The sequence below is a fragment of the Phyllostomus hastatus genome, unplaced genomic scaffold (genome assembly GCF_019186645.2).
Source record: "Phyllostomus hastatus isolate PE091 unplaced genomic scaffold, TTU_PhHast_1.1 phas_contig_150, whole genome shotgun sequence".
NCBI lineage: Eukaryota > Metazoa > Chordata > Mammalia > Chiroptera > Phyllostomidae > Phyllostomus > Phyllostomus hastatus.
The window spans coordinates 17,262,044-17,284,745 of NW_025333611.1; the positions used below are offsets into that span (position 1 = coordinate 17,262,044).

Here is a 22,702-nt window from a genome sequence, read left to right on the forward strand (position 1 = left end):
GGAGCAGCCCTTCACTGAGGCCAGTTTTGGTCTGGTGTTCAGTAATTAACGCGGACGTCATCGTCGGAGCCACTCTGGGGAGCCACTCGTTTTGTCCTTCTCCCACTGATTGGATGAAAATGCTGCGCAGAAGGGTCCTGAAGCCTCCTTCTCCAGCCCGACTGCCACACCTACACCCCGGACTTGGGAGCACTCTGGGCCTCACGTGAACTTGGCCTCAGTGCACAGGAGGAGCAGGCGCTAAGGGATGCTGGGAGAGCCCCGGGATGGGAGCAGAGGGTGCGGGGTGCCCGCATGCTCCTGGGACCCGGCCGCTGAGGGCTGTGCGGAATGGGCCAGACAGGAACTGACAAACCTAACTGGGGCCACATGGGAATGTGGCCCAGAGGTGATGGTAACAGGAGAACCGGAGGACCGATTTTTACGGGAATTCTCTCAGCTTCAAATATTTGCAATTCAATCAGATTTTAAAAATCATTTCAAAGGCCAAACAAGCAGGTCTAGGGGCTGTATCCAGCACTTTGGAACACAAACTCTTCAAAGCCAGAAGTTTATGACCTAGAGCGAAGAGGGAGTAATTTACCAAATGGAGTTCTCTGAGACCAAAGGAGTTTAATGGATCAGAAAAAGGACGGCAGTAAAAACCACGTGTAATTCCACCACCCCACTATTAACATCTTGCTCCACACACTTCCAAGCATTTAAAAAATATATCTGTGGCTGCAGCTGTCTTGCTCGGCTTCTGCGTTCCACGGGACCGGGCACGGATGTGTACTCCAACCCGTGGCCGTGGTCTCCCGGCGCTCACCCCTCCGCTGTGCCCACCCCGACGTGCTGTCCTTCCCGGGCCGGACCCTCCGCTCGGTCAAAACGTGCTCATTGGGCAGTTTTTCTGGGATGGACTGAGCCAGCGTTTCTCAAATCTAAGTAATGAACAGCCCCCCTTAAAAGAAAAATACTCCCACGGCCTCTTCCATTCCCACATCTACGGATTTGTCTAAGAAATACTAACCAAGGAAACCAACATTTCTGACTCCCTGAAAGTGTGAATTTTCACGGCAAAGAGAAGTCTTTTAAGTTGATACGTAGTTTTTAAAAGATTAAAAATCAAAATCAAAAGATACATGAAAAAAGTCCTGGCTGACTGTTGGATCTGCTGAGCCCCAATCTGACGAACACTGGTCTCAGGTACAAGGACGGGTCCCGGGAGCCCCAGGTGCTCCTGAGCTCAGCCAGTGAGGCTCCTTTTACCTGGGACCACCCGGTGGCCTTCCCTCCCCCAGGCCCAGGGCTCAGAAACCACAGGGTGCTGGGCTGCACCTGTGTACCCTGGGGCTGTGGAGCTGAACCCCGCCTCTCCTTCCACCTTCGGGGGAGCATACTTTATTTTCGACATCAGCCTCTAGGGTAAGATTTCTTTTGCATGAAGTTTTCACTATGGACAAAAGAGAGCAGGTTGGAAAATCACACGTGTAGGCTTTTTTCCTCATTTTACAGATGGTAAAACTATGGTCAGAGGGGGGCAAGGCTTCCTGGCAGGCCAGAGGGGCAGGGAGGACTTGGGCTTCCCAGGGGGCTGGGTCTCCTTCCACCAGACTCACGCCTCGGATTCCCCGCCCTTTCTCCCTCCTCATCTGAGCCCATGGGGCCTGGTGGGGTGCTAGGTGCAGAGTCGGCTCACGAACGGCCGATGTGAGGAATTCAGGTATCAGGTGAACAGACACAGCAGGTGTTTTATAAATGGTCTCCAAACGAACCAATGAGCTTTGGAATCATAACACTGCGCAGGTATCCTAGTGCACGGCACTTAGCCTCTCGGAGTCTCATTTTCTTCTCTAAAAAGGTGGCACTATCTTCCTTCCAGGGTTGTTGTGAAGTTCGTGCGGTCCTGTAGGCAAACCACCTGGCACAAATGCAGTGTTCAACACACGGTAACTTCTGACCTATGCTGCGAAACAGCAGAGGGAGCCAGAAAGTGTACGGGTCATAACGGAAGGGAAAACCATTCTGTTTAGGTGTGTGTAACCTCAGACACGTCATTTCACTTGATTAAGCCTCAGTTGCCTCATCTATGAAATGGAGCAGTCGGGTGACCCAACCCACAGGACTGCTGTGAGGGTCGGGCAAGCTGCCCAGAGTGAGGGCTCTGTGTCGAGGGGTGAACAGACGCCGGTGACTGAGCAGAGCCTGCCTGCCTGATCTCGGGCAACAGACGCACGGAGGCCTCTCACCCAAAGGCTCCCGAGGGCAAGGCACACATTGTAATCAAGAGTACAATGGCCTTTCTTGTTTCAGTTTACTATGTTGTTAGTTTTTTTCTGATTGCAACGATATTGCACCATAAAGAGTTTGGAAAACACATAAGACTGCACAGAAAAACACAGAGATCGCCTATGACTCCATCATCTAAAAACAACCACGGGTACTGGGGCGTGTTCAGTGTTGCGTGGCCACAGGTGAGGCGTGGGCCGGGTGTGGGAGGCAGCCTGCTGGAGTGGCCCGAGTCACGCCTCCAGGCCCACATCCTGCCAGATGTGTGACCCCAGGGAACACTCCTCAGTTTTCGAAGTCTTAGTTTTCTTGTATGAAACATGGGGACAGTATTAACATTATTTTCTGCGTGGAACAGTGGTGAGGATTAAATGAGCTAACGCATGTTAAATGCACAGCGCGGTGTTCATCACAGCAGAAGGACTCAAGACATGCAGCTATCGTTGTAATTTCTGTTATTACTATACATGTATATAACTCACAACACTTTTATTATTAAACGGACCTTTCTGGCAACAACTATGTCACCAAATTTTCTCCTACAACAATAGAGCTCCAAGTGTGGACTCAGGGCAAGCAGGGTCAGTCCGTCTCCCTTGGGAACTTGCTAGTAACACAAATTCTCAGACCTTGACCTGGAGCATCAGAAACTCTAACGTGGGGCCACGCACTGCTGGTGATTCTCATGCACACTCACGCCTGAGAACCCCTGGTTTCAGTGGCTTCACAGCATCTTCGACCACGGTTAATTCAATGTCTCCTTTTTTCAGACAGTTAGGCTACTTGCTGCGGGATGCTGCGGCAGTGTGGACAGGCTCAGGAGAGGCAACTGCAAGCATCTCTTTCCGACGCGGTGTTATTTCCAATCAGCCACGGAGGGAGTTTGTGCAGCACAGGAATCTGCAAATGCTACAAATCAGGGGTCTCCACCTCCACCCCAGCTCGTTGTGAACTTTTACAGCACATCACCAGTTATTTCCTTGTTTTTTTTTGCTATTATAAACAACACTACAGTGAACATCTATGTATGTACATCTATTTGTTTACCTTTGTTTCCTTAAAAAAACTTCTAGAGATGGAATTGCTTGATTAAAGGGCATTTTTGAGGAGTTCTGACAATACTGTGAACTTACACTCCCACCAGCAGAGCAGGGGTAAGCTTGTTTCCCTATGTGGGTTCCTGTGGACTTCCGGGCTATGGGCTGCGGGCCCAGGGTCCTGCACCAGGACCCAGCCATGCTGAAGAACAGGGCAAATGCTGACATTTCACACCAAGTGCCCCTCCCAACCTCCCCCGCCCCCAAGCTCCACGGGGCTGAATGTTAACTGCTGCTTCATGAGTTTCACACTTGGCCTTATGGAGTTGTGCTAACCCACGGTGCCACGCCCTCTTCCAACCATGTTTTTTGACAAGGTCTGAACATGGAAAGAGGGCATTCAAGGAATCCATCTTCCTGGAAGAGAGCGTGGCATACAAAGGGGGGCGGTAATTTTTGGGGGGATTGCTTTTAGTAATTTCCTTGCTAATATTAATCATGGTCTTACTTTGTACCCTGATTCCCATAAGAACAGGACATGAGAAGAAAGAAGCTCGAAAAGAGTTAATGATTGATTTTGAGGGAAATTCTGAAGGGACAACTAGTTCTCCCTAGACTATTGAATAATGTCCAGATTGTTTTAAACAAGGAGTTTATAAACCTGAGTAAGAAATTATCCCCGATTGTTCCCATAAAAGAATTCATAAATCAGTTACAATAGGTTGAATTATTGGTGGACTTTCCCATGCCTGTTCCTTACCCATAGATACAACGAGTCTTTCTAGAAAACAAGAAAAAACTATATAGACCCTTACCCACAGCCCAGGGATATCCCTGGGTAGCATATTAGATTATTGGCAAATTATGGTATCCCCCAAAAGGAGCTAATGGTCTCCAGAGGGTTCCAAATCTCCCATTGCCTTATACAGGAGCATATAATGAGGGTGGCATTAAAATGGTCAATAAGGATAAAGTTCAAGTGCCTTATAATAGTCTAAATTTCATGGAAAGGCTAGCTCAAAGCAGACCTCCCTGGTGTTTATTAACTAAGAAATAAAAAGAGTTTATTGTAGCTGAATTTCCTGTTTATCTCTCCTTACATGTTTGTTTTGGAGATTAAAAGGTGGTGGGATTGTTAGATATTTGTATCTCAGGTTTATTGATTTGCATAATTCCAATGAAGTTGTATAAAATAATTTCTTGACCAAAGAATAAAATCCCCTCTAATGAAATAGCCCCTGAGTGTCTAAAAGTTGTTGGAGTAACAGCCCCGCCTTTACCTTGAATAGGAGTATATATCAAATAGAATTAGACAGGCAAAGAAATAAGAAAAGCTGGTTAACTATTATAAACTAAGCACGTAGAAACAGTTACCAGGGAGTTAGAGTCCATGGTACATAGAGAAATATTTTAAACAGAAAAAGTAAATAGGTAAGTTAGACATTACAAAGGCCTTATAATAAATTTCCTATAACCTCTATTCAATTTAGCGTATCCTTTTGCCCCATGACAAATTCTGAGAATTTTAATAAACAATAAGACATTCAAACTTTGTATGTACAGCTATTTCTAATTGTCTGATTTATGGCTCTCCTGGTTAAAATAATCTTTGTTTAATATAACTGAATCTATGGGAATTTTTGTATTTTTCCTGGTTACCTTTGTATTAATTTTTTTCTGCTTCACCTAATCGCAAATGTCAATCACTGCTAAAAATGAAAGTATAAAAACCTGCTTGTACTTGCAATAAACGGAACAGAGCATCACTGTCCTCTGAGGCGTGTTGTCGTCTGTCTCCCATCGCCGACGCCTTACCCACCTTTCAGGAACCCCTGGACCTAGCTGCGGCTGGACCGCGGCACCACGGAATATTCTGTGTTGTCCTGTGTGGTAGCCCCTAGTTACGTGAGGCTATCAAGCACATGAAATGTATCTTGGGCGCCTGAGAAACTGAACTTTTAATTGTATTGTACTTCAATTAATTTAAGTTTAGAGAGCCACATGTGGTGGTGGCTACTGTATCAGCCAGCTCTAGGGGTTCAGGAGGGACTGTGGCTTCAGGTGCTTCTATAATTGATAATCATGGTGATCGGAGATCCTGCATTTTCTGCACCAGCTTGGATTTCAAATAATCTGTTTCTACCAACCCATACACATTAACTTAAAAGTCTGGGAATTCTGATACAGCAGAATTTAAACTACATTCTCCAAGACTGCATTTCCTGCCTAGAATCCTTTGTCGGATTACATCCTCTTAAGGACTGGGAGATACCGCGCTCCCAGCTCAGTGGAGAAGCACAGAGGTCAGTCACTCCAGGGGTGCAGGATCACCCCTGGGAGTGATCACTACTATCAATCTGTCTCTGATAAACCACCCCACCTCTGTGCGTTTGCCCACGCTGCTCCCTTAGCCCAGAGAATGTCCTTCACTAGGCAATAATACCTCCTCTAGAAAGCCCTCCTTGATTGTTCATTTATCTGAAACTGATAACCTGAATTTTAGGTGAAACAACCTCTATTTGAATAACTGTAATACTGAATTTCTTATCCCAAAGCCGATTTGAAGTAGCAAATTAGAAGGGGAAAGGGCTCCTGGGGCCAGACACAAGGGTGGTGACAGGAAGTAAAAAACATCTAAGAGTAATACAGTAAAGGAGAAGGTTGAGAAAAGAAGTATAAATACCAAATCTGGGCTTCTGGAAACAGAGCCATTAGGTCATTTTGTGCACAGGCGATACCTGTGCAGACCTCCCTAGCTCTTGAGTAACTGATATTCCTGCACACAACTATTATGCATCATATTCCAGCCTGAAAGTCTGGGGAAGAGGCGAGAAAAGCCCTCCTCAAAGCTTGAGGACGTAAAGCCTGATGGGATCTCAGAAGTCATCCATACTTTACAGATGCAGGCGCTGGAGCCCAGGAGATGACGGAATCTGCCCAAGGTCACAAAGCTAACTCCTGGCAGGGCCAGAACCAGAGCTGGCCCCCTTGTTCCCATACCAATACCTGGAAAAGGTGCTCCATGGGCTTTTCACTCCACAGTGCCGGTGAGCTGATGAGGCATCGGTGGAGGAAAGGGTAATGCGTCTTCCCCACCGCCCTTCACAAAGATATTTTCTCTTGTCACTGAAGATAAACACTGGGAAAGGATCCCTCTCCATGTCAAGACAGGTGTCAAAAGGGAGAAGAAAGCAGGAGTTGGCATTTATATCTTCATGACAAACACGGTGTGAATGGCATGACTTGGGGGCGGTACAATATTTGAAAGGGCATTCTTTAATCGGAGTGATTAATACCCAAGTCAGCGCGGCACACAGACAATGGGATCACAGGCTGTGATGAAATGATATCCCCCAAACACCTGGCTGTCCATCATGATGCAAATGACAGAAGAGAAATAAACGACTGATGAATCACAAATGATTTCAATGCTCTGCACATCACCAGACACTTATTTTGGGGCCTGGGCCGTGGTGGAAGAATAATAGGATTGATCTAAGGCAGTTACAAACCACCACTGATAGATAAATATACACCTCACTCTATGCAGGAGCAGGTATTCAGAACAAGGTGGTTCACACAGACAGACAGCTCTTTAAATGACACCTTGCAATTACATTACAGCCTTCCAGCAGATAATAAACCTTCAATGTCTTGAATAATTTAAAATTTTCCAGCAGCATGAAGGTTGAAGGCAAAGAAAATCACACTCTGCTTTAGAGGGAGAAAAAATCCTCAGCAAATCAACTGTGGGAATTCTGGCAGGAAAATACCCAGCTTTTCACTCGTCGTCCTGATAAGTGGGTGTTTCGTTCCAGTCCAACCTCGCCCCTGATTTTCAAAGCCAAAGAGCCAGCAGTGAATGGATCTATGAGAAATAACCGAGGAGAATAAGAGGCATTAAAATCCTTACACATTATTCCTACCATCACAGAGGAGGTGATACATAATAATATTGGGTTGGCCAAAAAGTCTGTTTAGTTTTTTCCGTAAAATAAAAGACACGTTTTTTTTTTTCATTATCACCAATAACTTTATATCAATTTGGGTATTTTGAGTATGTCAGCTATCTCCTGCTATTGGCTTCTAGTGGGTAGAGGCCAGGGGTGCTGCTAAACATCTTCCAGTGCCTAAGACAGGCCCACAGCAAACCAAGAAACTTTGCAAACCACTTTTGACATGTTTGATCAGTCACAGCACCTTCTCCATACACTGCACAAATCTTTTTTTGCATTTCAGTTGCATTTACCTTTCTTGAAATAATAAAGCATAATATGCCAAAAATGTTGTGTGTTTTCTTCCACCTTCAATATTAAAATGGCTGCACAGAAATTCATCAATTTTAAGTTTTTTTAAAAAATGAATGCTGATATAACAGCTGTTACAATATGATCTAACGAAAGCGTTTTGAATGAAGTTAAAGACAATTAAGCACTAGTAGAGCCACTGTATGCAAAAAAATATAAATGAACTTTCTGGCCAATCCAATATATTACTCCAGATCCAAAAAGACTTGAGTTTGGATCTTGACTCTGCCACTTGCCTGCTGTGTGAACTGGATCTCTCTGGTTCTGTTTCGTCATCTGTAACATCACAACAATAAGGCCCATCTCATAGGACGCAGGGAGATCAACCAATAATAGTTCCTAGCACATAGTAAGTGTTACTAAAAGGTGGCATATATTATTTTCACCAATTATTAGTAATGGTAGTTTAAGTTTTGGAGTCTTCAAGGTATAGCTGCAAAGGGAGTTGGGGGGGAAGAAAAGGGGACAAAGGGGACAAAGGGAGAGTTTCCTATTGAGGAGTGTTACGGAATCCAGGTCAATGCTTATGGTATGGCTAAGCTATGGTTACTCGGAGCCAGCCACTGTTCTGAGCCCTCCACAAGCAATTTCTCGACTAATCCGCACAACTCTCTAAGGCAGTAGCCCAAGTTCACTCACCGAGGCACAGAGAGGTTACGTGCTAGTTCAATGTCTGCCACTCTACTGCCTGACTCTAAAGCTAGGGTTCTTAGAAGCCAAGGATTAAAAGCCCAGACAACTTGAGGTTTAAGTTTTGCACTTAGGTTTTAAAACAGTAATTTGCACATGCATGATTTTATACTATTATAAAAACAGTAGGATCTACAGAGGGATTGGTGGTCATAAAATTTAGTTTCTGGTACTGCCATGGTGGGCTTCTGCAATGAAGCTGGCTGCAAGCATTGGCGAACATCCAGAGAAACTGTCGAGAGAACACGTCTTTGTCAGATGACTAAAAATGCTGTTCAGTCCTGTTGAATGTATGGCAGGTGCTATGTCCGTGATTGGCTAAAATGCTAGAATGGAGTAGATAGCTGACTGTATTCATTGGGGGATATATTCAAGGATGATCGTTGGCCCATATAGGAAGTCAGCCAAGATTTAAAAAAAAAAAAGGATGTAGTTGAGTCTCCACCCACTGCTGCAGCCTTGCCCTTTCAGCACAGCTAACGGTCCCGCCAGCAGCAGGGCACCCACTGGGGAGAGCCTGGACCAGCACATACGGCTGTGGCCTGGGTGCCTGACTGCTGGAGGAGCCTGACAGCTCGGAGGGGCTGTGGCTGTCCAGCAACAGTGCTCCCGAACCGGCAGCACTGTCATCAGCCAGCTGATGGCCATCTCCATCTCTCTTCTCTAAAACTCGCAGGCCAGGTGCAGACCCCTGAGAACGGTGCAGAAACTCCCTGAGCTCTGTAGCTGCACCACCGGGAACTCGAGGCTCCCTGCCATCGGCGGAAAGCCTTGGTTTCTTCCAGGTCTGAAAACAGACTCTGCATGTGGGTAACTTCCAAATGCCTGAACCTGAGCTCTTGCATGCGGAGAGCCTGCTAAAAGACAGGATCCATGGGAGTGTGGAAGAAATATCTAAAAATAAAGGTTAAGATGTGAATAGAACCAACTCTCTGTTCCTGAATTTACTCTACCACAGTTTTTTGAAATTTGTTTTGCAGTGGAAGGAAGCTGGGGGTGGGGACGCAAACGGGGTCCTCCGAAACCTGGAGGGAGCCATGGGAGGATGAGGGCGGAAAAAGACCCATTGACGGGCGTGGCAAAGAGGACAACTTCAATTCAGTATCAGGAAACGCTCTCCTGAGAGCTGTCCAGTTGGTCACAACATAGCAGGGCAGACGTGGTGCAGACACACAGACATGGCCATCATTACTGCCGATCTCGCCTCGTGGGAAACTCGGCAGCAAATGTAAGCAGGTGAGTACTGAGCTGGAAGAACAAAGCCTGGGGTGCCCTGTTTGGAACTTTTCTATTGCCAAAGCCATGGAGGTGGTTTGAAGTGGGCCCGTATGGAGGAAGCATTTTGGGGGAAAAATGTTCACAGGGGGATTTTTAAAAAAATATATTGTATTGATTATGCTATTACGGTTGTCCCATTACCCCCCTTCATTCCCCTCCACCCTGCACACCCTCTTCTACCCACATTCCTCCCTTTTAGTTCATGTCCATGTGTCATAAGTTCTTTAGCTTCTACATTTCCCATACTATTCTTGCCCTCCCCCTGTCTATTTTCTACCTACCATCTATGCTACTTATTCTCTGTACCTTTTCCCCTCTCTCTCCTCCTATGCCCCTGTTGCTAACCTCCATGTGATCTCTGTTTCTGTGTTTCTGTTCTTGTTCTAGTTGTTTGCTTAGTTTGCTTTTGTTTTAGGTGTGGTTGTTAATAACTCTGAGTTTGCTATCATTTTACTATACATGTTTTTATCTTCTTTTTCTTAGATAAGTCCCTTTAACATTTCATAAAATAGAGCTTGGTGATGATGAACTCCTTGAACTTGACCTTATCTGAGAAGCACTTTATCTGCCCTTCCATTCTAAATGAAAGCTTTGCTGGATAGAGCAATCTTGGATGTAGGTCCTTGCCTTTCATGACTTGGAATACTTCTTTCCAGCCCCTTCTTGCCTGTAAAGTCTCTTGAGAAATCGGCTGACAGTCTGATGGGAACTCCTTTGTAGGTTACTGTTCCCTTATCTCTTGATGCTTCTAGGATTCTCTCCTTCATTTTTACCTTGGCTAATGTACTTATGATGTGCCTTGGTGTGTTCTTCCTTGGGTCCAAGTTATTTGGGACTGTCTGAGCTTCCTGGACTTCCTGGAAGTCTATTTCCTTTGCCAGAATGGGGAGGTTCTCCTTTACTATTTGTTCAAATAAGTTTTCCACTTGTTGCTCTTCCTCTTCTCCTTCTGATACCCCTATAATTCGGATGTTGGAACGTTTAAAGATGTCCTGGAGGTTCCTAAGCCTCTCCTCAGTTTTTTGAATTCTTATGTCTTCATTCTTTTCTGATTGGATGTTTTTTTCTTCCTTCTGGTCCACTCCATTGATGTGAGACCCAGCTTTCATTCCATCACTATTGGTTCCCTGTGCATTTTTCTTTATTTCACTTATTGTAGCCTTCATTTTTTTCATCTAATTTGTGACTAAAATCAACCAATTCTGTGAGCTTCCTGATCACCACTGCTTTGAACTGTGCATCTGATAGGTTGGCTATCTCTTGGTCGCTTAAAAGTATGGATGGCAGAGGTTTCAATTCCGTTTGAGCCTTCTTTTTGGTCTGGTCGTGCCTATTACGTATGAGGGTGGAGCCTTAGGTGTTCACCAGGGCGGGGCACCCCAGTCGCTGGGTTGTGACGTTATATGTGGAGGCGTGGGCTGAGAGGGAACAATGGTGCCCGCTCTGCTCTCTGTCGGATCTCAGTCCCTTTTGCTGCTTCCCCCGAGCAAACTGGGCCCCTCTGGTGCCGATTCCCATGTGGGTGGGCTTGTGCACCCCGTGGGACTTTCCAACAACCTCTCCTGTGAGGCTCGGAGTCTCTCCCTGTGCCTCAACCCCCACAGGTGTTTTCAATCAGTGCCCAGAGGCCCTATTTTCCAGCGCTGGGATGCTGGGTTGCGTGCAGGGCCTTGCTTCACAATTCCCGCCTCTCTGGGTCTGCCAGTTGCCACCCCTCGGTCGGGGTCTGCCAGCTGCTGCTTGCATGCTCAGGGTCCACCTACTGTGGTCCTGTGTGCCCCGGATGCCTTACACACCTGGTCCCAATGCTCTCTGTGCCAGAACCCACGTCTGGCTGCCTGACTCCGTCCCTCCTACCAGTCTGGATGAACGTGTCCACTTTAACTTCTTGGCTGTCCAACTTCCATTCAGTTCAACTTCCTCTCAGTTCTGGTTGTTATTCTGTTTCTAAATTGTTGTTGTCACTATCTTGGTTGTGCAAGGAGGCAGAGTGTGTCTACATATGCCTCCATTTTGGCTGGAAGTCCCAAAGGGGAGTTTTAAATGTCCTCTGACAGGCCAGAAATCAGTGTGCTGAAGAGCAGGGCTTTTAAACCAGGTACCCCCAGGTTGTAGGAGATGCTGTCTACCCCAGAATAGGTGGGACCAGTAACAACAGAAAAGGTGGGGAGCTCTTGACTGAGGACCAGGCAGAGACCCAAGCACATTTTCACATCAAAAAAATTTTTTCTTGGACATTTCAGGAGGAATTTATTCCATGCCCGGTGAATTTAGAGTTATGGGCTTGGTTGGGGCCTCAAACAGGTGATTATGGTAATTTAGAGAGAAAGTACCAGGCCATTTCTGTCACAAGGACGTTCTGGCTTGAAAATAATAGTGCCTCCTAGTATTTATAGTGCTGAATACTTTCCAAAGTGCTCTCTCATCTATTATCTCATTTGATCCCTACAGTGGGGAGGAGATGTAGGCTGTGGCTCAGCTGCGGGGCTCCGAATGGGAGCTTCCCCCTCTCTGGGCTTCAGTTTCGCCCTGGGGCTCCCAGGACCACTTGCACCAAAATTCCAGGTCATCATCACGCGCCTCCCCGGGCCCCACCCTGATTCAGAACCTGGGCCGTGGCTGACAAGGCCCCGGGAACCCGTGTGTTAAACACACTTTCCAGGTGCTTTCAGGCACACCAGCATCTGAGAACCCTTGTTCTAGTATTTCATAACTCCTCAGCTCCGAGATCCTGTCGTACGAGAAACATGCACACTCAGCAACTAGAGCAATTCCTGAAAAAGGGTAAAATTCTGATGAGTGGGGAGAAAACAGCCTGGTGGCGGCTCACTGCAGTGCATGTGATCATCCAGATAATAACAGCCTCTCCAGGATGTAATTAGTGCCCTCGAAATTGGAATATGACTGTTTAATAATTTAAGTGAGATCATCAGGATTAATGAATAGCAGTTAAAATTAAACGTGGGGCCATAAATCCAGACAGGCCTGTTCCCGTGCGACAAGTATTTATGACAAGGCATCCTGGAAAACAGGGTCTGGCCGAGGCTAAAGGCACCTTAACTTAGCTGGTCCCCGTGTGATATACGGCCTGCGGTTCCCACCACCCAGTGCCTGCCGAGTCTGCGCCTCATTTCAACACTATCGAAATGATCTGAGGTGCCCGTCAAGGATGCAGACTACCGGGTCTATCCCAGAACCACTGCATCGGAATGTCTGTGGGTGAGCCCTGGTACCTGCGTTTTAACAAACTCTGAGGTTGATGTTGGTATGGATGCGAGTTCAGAACCACTGCATGAAGCCAGCTGGAACTGGAGACTGGGGGTCACACGCCAGGGGTGGGCTGTCTGCCTTTGAGGCCTCTTTCTCTGGCCACCAGACTAGAGGGTTCTCCCCAGGGTCCTTTCCTTCCACGGAAATCAGCGCCCTCTTGCAGTTGACAGCATCCTATTGCTTTTCAGCTCATTAGGCTCTTTCACATTGTCAGGCTCATCTAATCACCATAACAAGACACTGAGGTAGATGGGGCAGCTCGGTGCTCATCATCCACATTTTTGTTAATAGTAATAATAATGGCTGCCACCACAGCATCATTAATGAGGACTGTTTACTGAACTTCGACCATGTGCCTGAGTGATGGAAACCAATGCCAACTAGTTTACCCAGCAGGGAAGGCGCTGGTTTATGGGGTGGGGAGAGGACAGGGGTGGAGCCGGCCTGAAGTACATGTGGATTTTAGGTCGGGCTTGGCCAGCACCACAGGTCAGCCCCCTGGGAGAATCACCATGGCCATGAAGAGGGGATACCGCCGGCCAGAGGGCTGGAGCCGCCCTCACAGCTGGGTGGTATTACTGACTGCCTGTTCCCCCAGGCGTCGGTCACAAGGGATGGGTGATAGGTGAGGAGCCGTTCACCGAACTGACTGCGTCCCCCATTTTCCCTCGGCCAAAACACGGGAAGGAGATAGTTTGCGTCTACTACAGAGACCATTTAGAGTAACCTCCGCTCAGGAAGAGGGTCTATTTATAAGTCATGTCCACCCACTTGTGAATGAGCGCCGCTTCCGTCCTACGGCAGCAGAGACGTGTTTTCTGAGAAAGGTCGGAGCTGGTCTTCCCTCCCGCCTGTCGCAACAGTCGTGCTGGCTGTTGTGGGCGTTCTGGGAAGGTAATTGTTAGTTTGAGTTTTCCATGAACAGTGGCTGGAGTGCAGCTATTATTTAGAATATTCTAGACCATATATTTTGACAGCATACAGACAAAAAAAAAAAAAAACCCTAACAGGTTCTGAGAACTCTGGGCAGAAAACATAGCCTTGTAATCCCAGCTGTTCTCACCCTCACTGCAGATCGTTAGCGATGCCCAGTAAACCCCATTCATTGTGACCCACAGGAGCAGACGACAAACAGGAGATGGTGGGAGTTACCGGCTATTCAGGGCTCCTGGCTGCTCATAAATAACGTGGGCATCTCTGAAGAGGGCTGCGATGATGGAGCAAACAAAATTAAGTTTTTCCCATTATCCTGGGAGGAATGAGCATTTTGGTCTTTCAGAAGAAGGACCTGAGTACACACGAGGACCCCGAGGCTGGGAAAGGCAGTGTGCATCTGATAGCACTTAGTAGGAGCCAAGGTCCCCACATTACACAGAGGAAGGGAGGTTAGTGTTTGCTTCTTTATTCTACACAATGATGCAAAAATTACAGGAGATTTTTCTATTTGAGAGAGTAAAGCGAGAGAATAAAAAGAGAAAAGGGAAGTTAAACTTCCAATGCCCATGAGCTCTATATTGCTTGACTGCTATGGTTTCCTCCTTTCGGTTTTTGGAATAAGTAAGTGATGTAGAAACGTGTGGATGTGGCCTTTTTGATCTTCAGAGCTGTCGAGCATTTCCTATTTTTGACTATGAATATTGGTAACATTTTAAGCCTCCGGTGTTTACACTGAGACATCTAAAGGTGTCTCTGGATTCAAGTCAAACGAGAATCGGCTCTGGAAGGTGGCTGCCTCTCACAGATGGGATTGAAACGTGCAGGGGGAACCATCAGGGGCTGGCAGTTCTGTGGGGACCCTGGGAAGAGTGAGTGTCTGCTCGATGCGTCGTTCTGCAGCTGCCCGTGCACTGGGCACTGGGCAGGTCACAGGTAGTGCCTACTTCTGAGCAGATGTGCTTCATGAACCTTCTAGAACCGCCAGCATTGAGAGGTTCTGGCTAATATTTATGGTGAATGAAAGCAGTGGAACATATCTGTTAGAGATATGAACGTGTATCCAATGTCATGGCTAAACATTTCATATCTTTACCTAACAGTTCTGTTGTTTTTACCTCCAAGTTGTTTTATTTAGGCAGTGGGGTGTGGAGAGATGGTGAATTTCCTGTACTTTGGTTTGGTTTAAGCTTTCTGCTAAATCTGATTTTTTCCTTTAGGTGAATATTGGCTACAAGAGGCGTCCCATAAAATCAGATATATGTTTAAATTGCTGACACCAGTGTCTGGCACATGCTAAGTGCTGTGCTGGGTGGTGGTGTCATTATTGCCACTATGTCCATGCCCCTCTGTGATGTGGAGAAAACCAGCCTTTCGGCTCCCCACTTACGGGGTGAAACGTGAATGACGGGAAAGGGGTTCGGCTGGTTCGTACCAGATCCTACTTGTACTTTGGTCTCAAATTTCCCCCTCCAGACCCTGAGTAAATGCCAATTCAATCAGACCTGAGCCAGGAGAAAGGCCCAGGAGCCTTGGATGATGACAGGAGGGGACAGCTATGTGACTCTTTCCCTGGGGACCTTATTCCAAGGGCCTCCAATAACCTGCCCCACTGGATTCTGCTTCCTGCCACTACGTTTTTAAGGAAACAATAACACAAAAGAAAAGGCGAGACTGTATTCCTCACAAGGAAATCAGGAGGATATCAGCAATTTAGCAGTTTTGCTGTGCCAAGTTTTTAAAACGTAGAAGGCTCACCTGCTTCAATAGAAGCATCACCTTTCTGAAAACATAACACGGCTATTTTCCACTACAGAAACGATGCTTTCCCAAATATCAGAGCTTCTGATGCTTCACATGCAATCTGAGTGATTTGTTTGATTTTTTTTTTTTTTTGCTATCCCAGTAAATCATTTATATGGGGCTTGAGTCACAAAATCCTAAGTTTTTATAAGATGCACAAAATATCCTATAAACATACTGACTCGTGCATTCTGTGTGCCTGCCAGATATCCACCAAAAGGCTTGTAGATTTCCCTCATTATAAACTAATTGATATTCAGTAACAGCTTAAATCTTCTTAGCAGTTCTCTCCTTTGGAGTCTGAGAGGGAAGCCTGAGGATGTCAAAGATATTAAAGAAGAGACTCAAGAAGCCTATGAATTTTCTCAGTGGGAGGACACCCAACAGAGCGATCCTGAACACGTGAACCCATCGTGGGCAGCTCAATCGGTCCCGTCAGACGGGATGACTAACCAGGAGGAGGCTCCTCTAAGGCAAGTGAGCAGTTTAGACCACCTACCATCACTCCCTCCGAGATCTGTAAGAGGGACCTACTTCCCCTGCCCTCAAATCTCACTCCTGGCAACAGTGTTTCACGTCTTGGGCGGCTGGGAGGAAGGACATGCAGGGCATGTGATGTATGGACTGTCATTCTGTCTGCACGGCCTACTTTATCCTTTCCTTCCTAGGATGCTCTCCTTGGCGAAGACTCTTCCCCGCTAGGGGGGCCCAGAGGTCCTCCGAGGCTGGGCGCCTCCCCGGGTCAGCTGTTTCGGGAGGGAAGCGGGTGGAACAGATCTGTGTCGTGCTCTCTAGGTCAGCCCAACAACACAGCTAACATTCCGGGTCATCCGACTCCTCTTTCTGTTTCACCACTGACTCGGGAGGAGAGAGGTGATCGTCACTCCGTAATGACAAGGGAAAATGATTGTTGAAGTTAAATGAGAGAAACCAGGGGTATAAAGTTACATATGATTGGATGTCTGCTACACAAAGTGCAATGTAAGGGGACTAAACGTAGATTCACATTATGGGATATTATCTATTAAAAAACAGATGAGTTAGCTTTCTATTGACCCAAGAGATATCCATTATGCATTAGCAGGAAAAAAAAAAGAGTAATGTGTACGGTACGATCCCATTAAAAGGGGAAAATACCATGCAAAGATTAGGGGTTAAGGTTCCGGGATCAGAATGCAGGTTTTTAAAGCAGAGCTCTGCCTCTTTGAGCTTAGTACACGCTGGCCACTTACCTACCCCCTGCATCTCAGTTTGTCGTCTGTCAATGGGGCTAAAGATGTTGTGACCTTTTTTTTATTTTAAATAGAAAAAAGGCGTTTGAGATCGAGTCCAGTGGTCTTCACACTGGGAATGACGGAACTCAGGATCGGGCTGTGACAATGAACGAGTGAATGTATTTGGCACACAGTAAATGCTCAGTGAGTATTAGCAGTTGTCACATGCTGTGACATGTCAGTATTATTATACATACCGGACTGTTAAAGGTAGTCACCTCATTTGGGGTGAAACTAGAGGGGGGTTGGGAGAGTATGAAAAAGAACATGGGAATAAAGACACTGGGAACCAAAGAAAATATACGAATAGCAGATAAGCATATGAAAAAATGTCCGACAGCTAATGTCGTTACGGGATTGTAAATTAAGACAGTGATAAGATACAACTAAACACCTGTTAAAATGGCAAAAATCCAAAATACTGACAACACCAAGTGCTGACAAGGATGCAGAGCAACAAGTACTCTTGATCATTGCTGATGGGAATGCAAAATGGTTCAGTTACTTTGGAAGACAGTTTGACAGTTTCTTATACAACTAAACACGCTCTAATCTAGCAGTTGTGCTCCTTGGTATTTATCTAAGTGACCTGAAAACTTACGTCCACACAGAAACATGCACACGGATATTTATTGCAGCTTTATTCATAACTGCCAAAACTTGGAACTAACCAAGAGGTCCTTCAGTACAGGAGTGGACAGATAAACTGTGGGACATCTAGATAATAAAATATGATTCAGCATTAAAAAGGAAGGAGCTGTAAGTCATAAAAAGACATGGGGGAACCTTAAATGCATATTCCTAAGTGAAAAGAGCCAATCTGAAAAGGCTACACACCGTGGGATTCCAATTACATTAAGCATTCTGGGAAAGGCAAAACTGTGGAGACAGTGAAAACGCAGATGGCTGGCAGGGGCTATGGGAAGGGGAAAGACGAACAGGCAGAGCACAGAGGGTTTTGGGGGCAGTGAAACTATTTTGTATGATACTATAATGGTGACTCTATGTCATTATACATTTGTCCAAACCCACAGAACGTAGAACTCCAAGAGTAAGTCCTAATAAAAACTATGAATTTTGAGTGGTCACGATGGGTCAACACAGGCTCATCGGTCACAACGAAGGTGCCAATCAGTCCAGTGCAGCCACAGGACACTGAGGGGGGAGGGGCAGTGTGGGAGAGGCCATGTGTGTGTGGAGTGTGGAGGACTAAAGTTGCTCTAAAAATCAAGTCCCTAAAACAAACAAACAAACATGGGGGTGGCACTGAATATTAACAGTAATTGCTCAGGTGAGGAGATCACAGGTGGCTCTTCCTGCATGTCCACCCTTTCCCCTGGATTCCCAGCCTGTGTACCATTCCCTCTGTCTGGAACCTTCTTCCTCTGCCCTGCCCCACGGAGTAACATCTGCTTATCCCTGAGGACTGAATTGACCTCAGTTGTCTCAGGGAAGTCCTCCCTGATCTTCTCTGTGCTCTGCAGCACCTGGACCTCCCCCGAGTGCCACGGTGCCAGGGCCTCACGATTGCCCGCCCCCCCCATGCCTGCCTGCCCTGCTGGAAGTGAGCCTTCGAACGAAGGGGAGTCTGCTTTACTCCTGCTGTATCCCCAGCCCCCAGTAAGTACAGAGTCCAGCAGAGTCATTCCATGACTTTTGTCGAATACGTGGGTACGAATTCAACCAGGATTAATGTACAGAAAACAAGCAACCTTAAGTTGACCATGGAGAATGGCCACCCCAAGTCGTGGGGACACCGGCAGTAAACCACAGCCGTGAGAGAGATGACAGGAACTGAAGAATGGATGCCTGTGGGGCAGCGTCAAGAGATGCTGAAATGAAAATCGGGTCAGGGCAAACAGATTCCTGTGATGTGTCCCACGACGGGCGTGGTGTGAGCGTGCTGCCCAAGTTACCAAGCCCATCATGGAAAGAGGCCTGGGACCCTGGTGAGCATCTCTCCCACGGGAACCGAAGGGCCTGTCATGTCCATGCTCCTTCCAGCACGGCTCACTGCCGCAGTCTGCCAAGGGCTCTGCAAACACTTGCTTAAGGAGTTCCCTTTAGGGAATCCGTCCTTGTGTACATGTAAAATTTGTTTTAATCCTCACCTGAGGGTGTGCTTATTGATTTTTAGAGAGAGGAAAATGGGGGGGGGGGAGAAACAATGATGAGAGAGAGAGAAACAGCGACAGGCTACCTCTTATATGCACCCCAACCGGGGACCAAACCCGCAATCCAGGCATGTGCCCTGACTGGGAATCAAACCCACGACCTTTTGCTTTGCAGGACGATGCTCCAACCAACTGAGACGCACCTGCTAGGGCCCTGTGTACATTTCTGTTAGTTTATTTGCTGACAGAAAGTTGGGGTGGGGAAAATGCTATCGGTGAGCTGATACCACAGCCTTTCCTTTCTGTACCTCATCATTCCGGGCCCCGTATAGTTCACCTAAAGATAACAATCCTTCCCATGGACTACATATCCATTTTTTCTAGAAAATCAACCCTGTTGAAAAGTGGGAAGGGGAAGGAGAAGAGTTCCAGACAAAAACAAATGACCAAAGGGCTTTCTGTGTTTCCTAATGAAAATCTCCTACCCAGACAGTGCAACACGGGGGCGGGTCTCTCCCAAGTGCAGAACCACCCCCCGCAATCCTCAAGCACAGCTCATGCATCTGAAGAGCTTCTGGAGACCCCTGGACACGCAGTGGCCTATTTGTAAGCACGCCAGGGCTCTTCCGGTGTCGGCGTCTGCCTCCACTCTGGTCCCCGGAGCTGCCTGCACAGAGCTCTGGATCTTATTTCGAGAACTCGTCTGCTCCAATTTCGTCTCCTACCCAAGGTCCCGACCCTTCGCTGAATTTCAATTAGTTGCCCCGAGGATCCTGGAGGAGACTCATTTCAGAGGAAAACACCTTCAGCCAGGCAGCGCCAACACGGCCCGTAGTTAGTGCCTATGAATTTCGACTCTGAGAACTGCCACTTGCACGCGGCCCAGAGAAACGCCTCCTGCAAAGGCCCGCGTTTGCTGCGCTTGAGACAGGCCTCTCGTGAAGCCGACACCGCTTCCCCCACGTCTCGTTTTTAAAGCAATCACTGTGGAGTAAGTTTTCCTCCAAAGCTGCCTTGAGAATTGCTTCCTGAAACAGGAATAATGATTGTTTTTCTGAAAAAATGCCAGTCGCCAGCTCTGACAGCTGATGTGCAGGATGGAGGATGGTGAGGTGAGACTTCTCCTCCGGGTTCTACACGTGATTCACTGAGAGGATGGGGCAATGATCAGGGACATGGGTCTTCACTGCCACCTGAGAAATGGGACAATAGTTAATCAATCCCCTATCTTTTGGGGGTGTGGGTGTGGCACCACACTGCATTAATATTTTTGCTCTCTGGAGAAACAGATGCACTTGGAGAATGTCATTCTTATAAAACTGACCTTTTCTTTCTCAAGATTGTTACTTTTTTTTTTATGGGAGCGAGTGGGGGTGGGCGGTCATGTTATTTTTATCCCTGAGTATAACTTTAAGGAAATTGAGATATTAGAGGTGCAAACCATTAGGGTACAGGACTGGCCGTCCTTGATAATGAGCTCTTTTTAGCAGGAAGTTTGCTCTTTAATACAACAGAAAAGTAATTTACTGAGAAGTGTCCCTGGGGACAGAAAGGAATCACAAACGCGCTTCTGCGGATATTTCACACAGCCAGCTACGGCGAGGAGGGACCAGACTGTTTTCGGAGCCTGGAGATGGGTTTCCTGTCTCCTCTGCTAGCAGCTGGCTGTGCCCACTGCTCCAGGCCTTGGGGTCCCCACTTGTAAAACGAGCAGGCTGAGATACATCTGTGGTTTCTGTGCATTGCTAAGCAGCGGAACAATTTTTTAGAAACCGAACACAGACCACGCCAGGAGGGGCACCTGAACCCCACCTGCACCTATGAGGTTCTCCATACCCCTCACAGCACCCCCCAAGGGGTAGGGAGAACCTTGGCTATTTGCTTCAAGGAGCAGAGGCTGTTTCTGTTGCAGCGTGGTACACGGAAATCCAGTAATCACATGAGCAATGTGCCCGTTTATGTTGCTTTTCACGGTCCGGCTGCGAGCCGATGGGTGGTGGGCCCAGCCTCGAAGAAGGCTGACACTGGGAGAGGAGACCGGAGCAGGGGAGCAGGAGAGGGAGAAAAAGGCAGTGGGAGAGGAATATACCCTCGTATTCCTAATTACTATGTACAGAAGCGAAAATTAACAGTGAAGAAGGCAAAGAGGAAAAAACGGCTTCATTCGGAATACGATGTCAGAGGTGAGCTTTACGAATGCCCCGGACTGGCAGGAAGATGAACGAGTGGGTCCCAGAGCAAATTAAGCCTGAAATATCACTGGAGGCAAAGATGACAAAGCTGAAGCTGTCCTACTTCAGGCACATCCAGAAAAGGCAGGGCTCTTTGGAAAAGACAATAACGCTGGGAAAATAGAAGGCGGCAGGAGAGGGAGATGAAATATGGGCCCAATGGACCTGATAAAAGGAGCCCTAGGCGTGAGTCTGCAGGAGCTGAGCAGGGCTGCTGAGGACAGAGCACGGCGGCCATCGCTCGTCACAGGGTCGCCGGGAGTCAGAGCCCACTCAACGGCACACGCAAACACCCAGAGCAAGGGTCCTGGGCTTTGAATTTCCAGGCCCGGGTGTGCCGCTCACCGGCTGCGTGACTCTGGGCAAGTCACTTACTTAACCCAGCTCCCCATCAGAGACCCAAGGACCCCAAGGCCTTCCTCAGAGGTCGTTCTTGTCAAGAACAAATGGGACAATGTATGGGCCCGGTACATTCAAATGACCACCTACATGGCAAATGGGCAGGAAATCGTTCAGGTGGGAGGTGAGGCAACAGAACATTTGTTTAATGTTTGACAATTCACAAAGCCCTTTCACCCACAGAAGTGGGAAGACTGTGCCTGCACCTCCATGTCTGTGTGTCCACCCTGACTCCCCTCCTGCCACCAGTCACAAGTGATGTCAGTTACAGGTGATGTCAATAACAACAACGATAACACCAAGCCCCAGTGTTCATGTCCAACATTCACTAGGTGCCAGGCTCTGTCCTAGGCACTTTACCCGAAACTCGTTTAACAGTCGCAGCTGCCTACAGAGGAGGGCACTGGAGCACAGAGGTCAGGTGACGGGGTCTGGTACGTGGCAGGGCCAGCGTCAAAGGTGCAACCTCTGCCAGACTCTCTGCTAAAGAACAGGGCTGTGGAGGCCCGGAGACACCCCCCCGGCTTCAGTGGGCTCACGGACCTCACTTCAGGGACACAAATACATCTCATACAAGGTGCTAGACGCTACATAACCATGGTGGCCAAGTGTTAAGGGGACAGAGGGAAAGAACTCTGATCATTCACTCATCGGACACGTGCGTTTCATGTGTGAACAAGACCAGTGTGGTGGCCCCTGATCTCGGAAGGTACCGTCTAGCAGGGGAGACACGCAATCCAGTCAATATCAACACACATAATGTTCACATGTTATACTTATTTGTATTTTAATTCTGCCAGTGATAAATGCTAAGAAGGAAAAATAAATGGTTTCATGACAATGAGTGTAGGTCAAGAGTTAGGGAAGGATTTTAGAGGTGGTAGCAACTGAAGTTGTGTGTGTGTGTGTGTGTGTGTGTGAGAGACAGAGAGAGAGAGAGAGGGGATGTGTACACACACACACACACACACCCACCCACCACTGAGGCATCTTACTAAAGGCATGCAATTAAGAACGTGGTCTTAAAATGGGTCAACAGGGAGGTCAGCTTTGTTCGCTCTGGAGCGCACTCAGACTCCCTCCCTTCACCCTTGA

At 47.3% G+C, this 22,702-nt stretch overlaps 1 protein-coding gene across 3 annotated transcripts in view; it reads right to left on the reverse strand.

Annotated features, from left to right (window-relative positions):
- Positions 1–22,702, reverse strand: part of GALNT10 (polypeptide N-acetylgalactosaminyltransferase 10) — a 184,050-nt gene that overhangs the window by 57,165 nt on the left and 104,183 nt on the right. The window contains exon 2 of one of the 3 annotated variants that reach the window (XM_045820390.1): positions 13,625–13,739. The exons of the other annotated variants lie outside the window; for them this stretch is intronic. Coding sequence (XP_045676346.1) covers positions 13,625–13,739 — 115 coding nt within the window. The remainder of the gene's footprint in view (positions 1–13,624; positions 13,740–22,702) is intronic. 3 annotated transcript variants of the gene reach the window in all.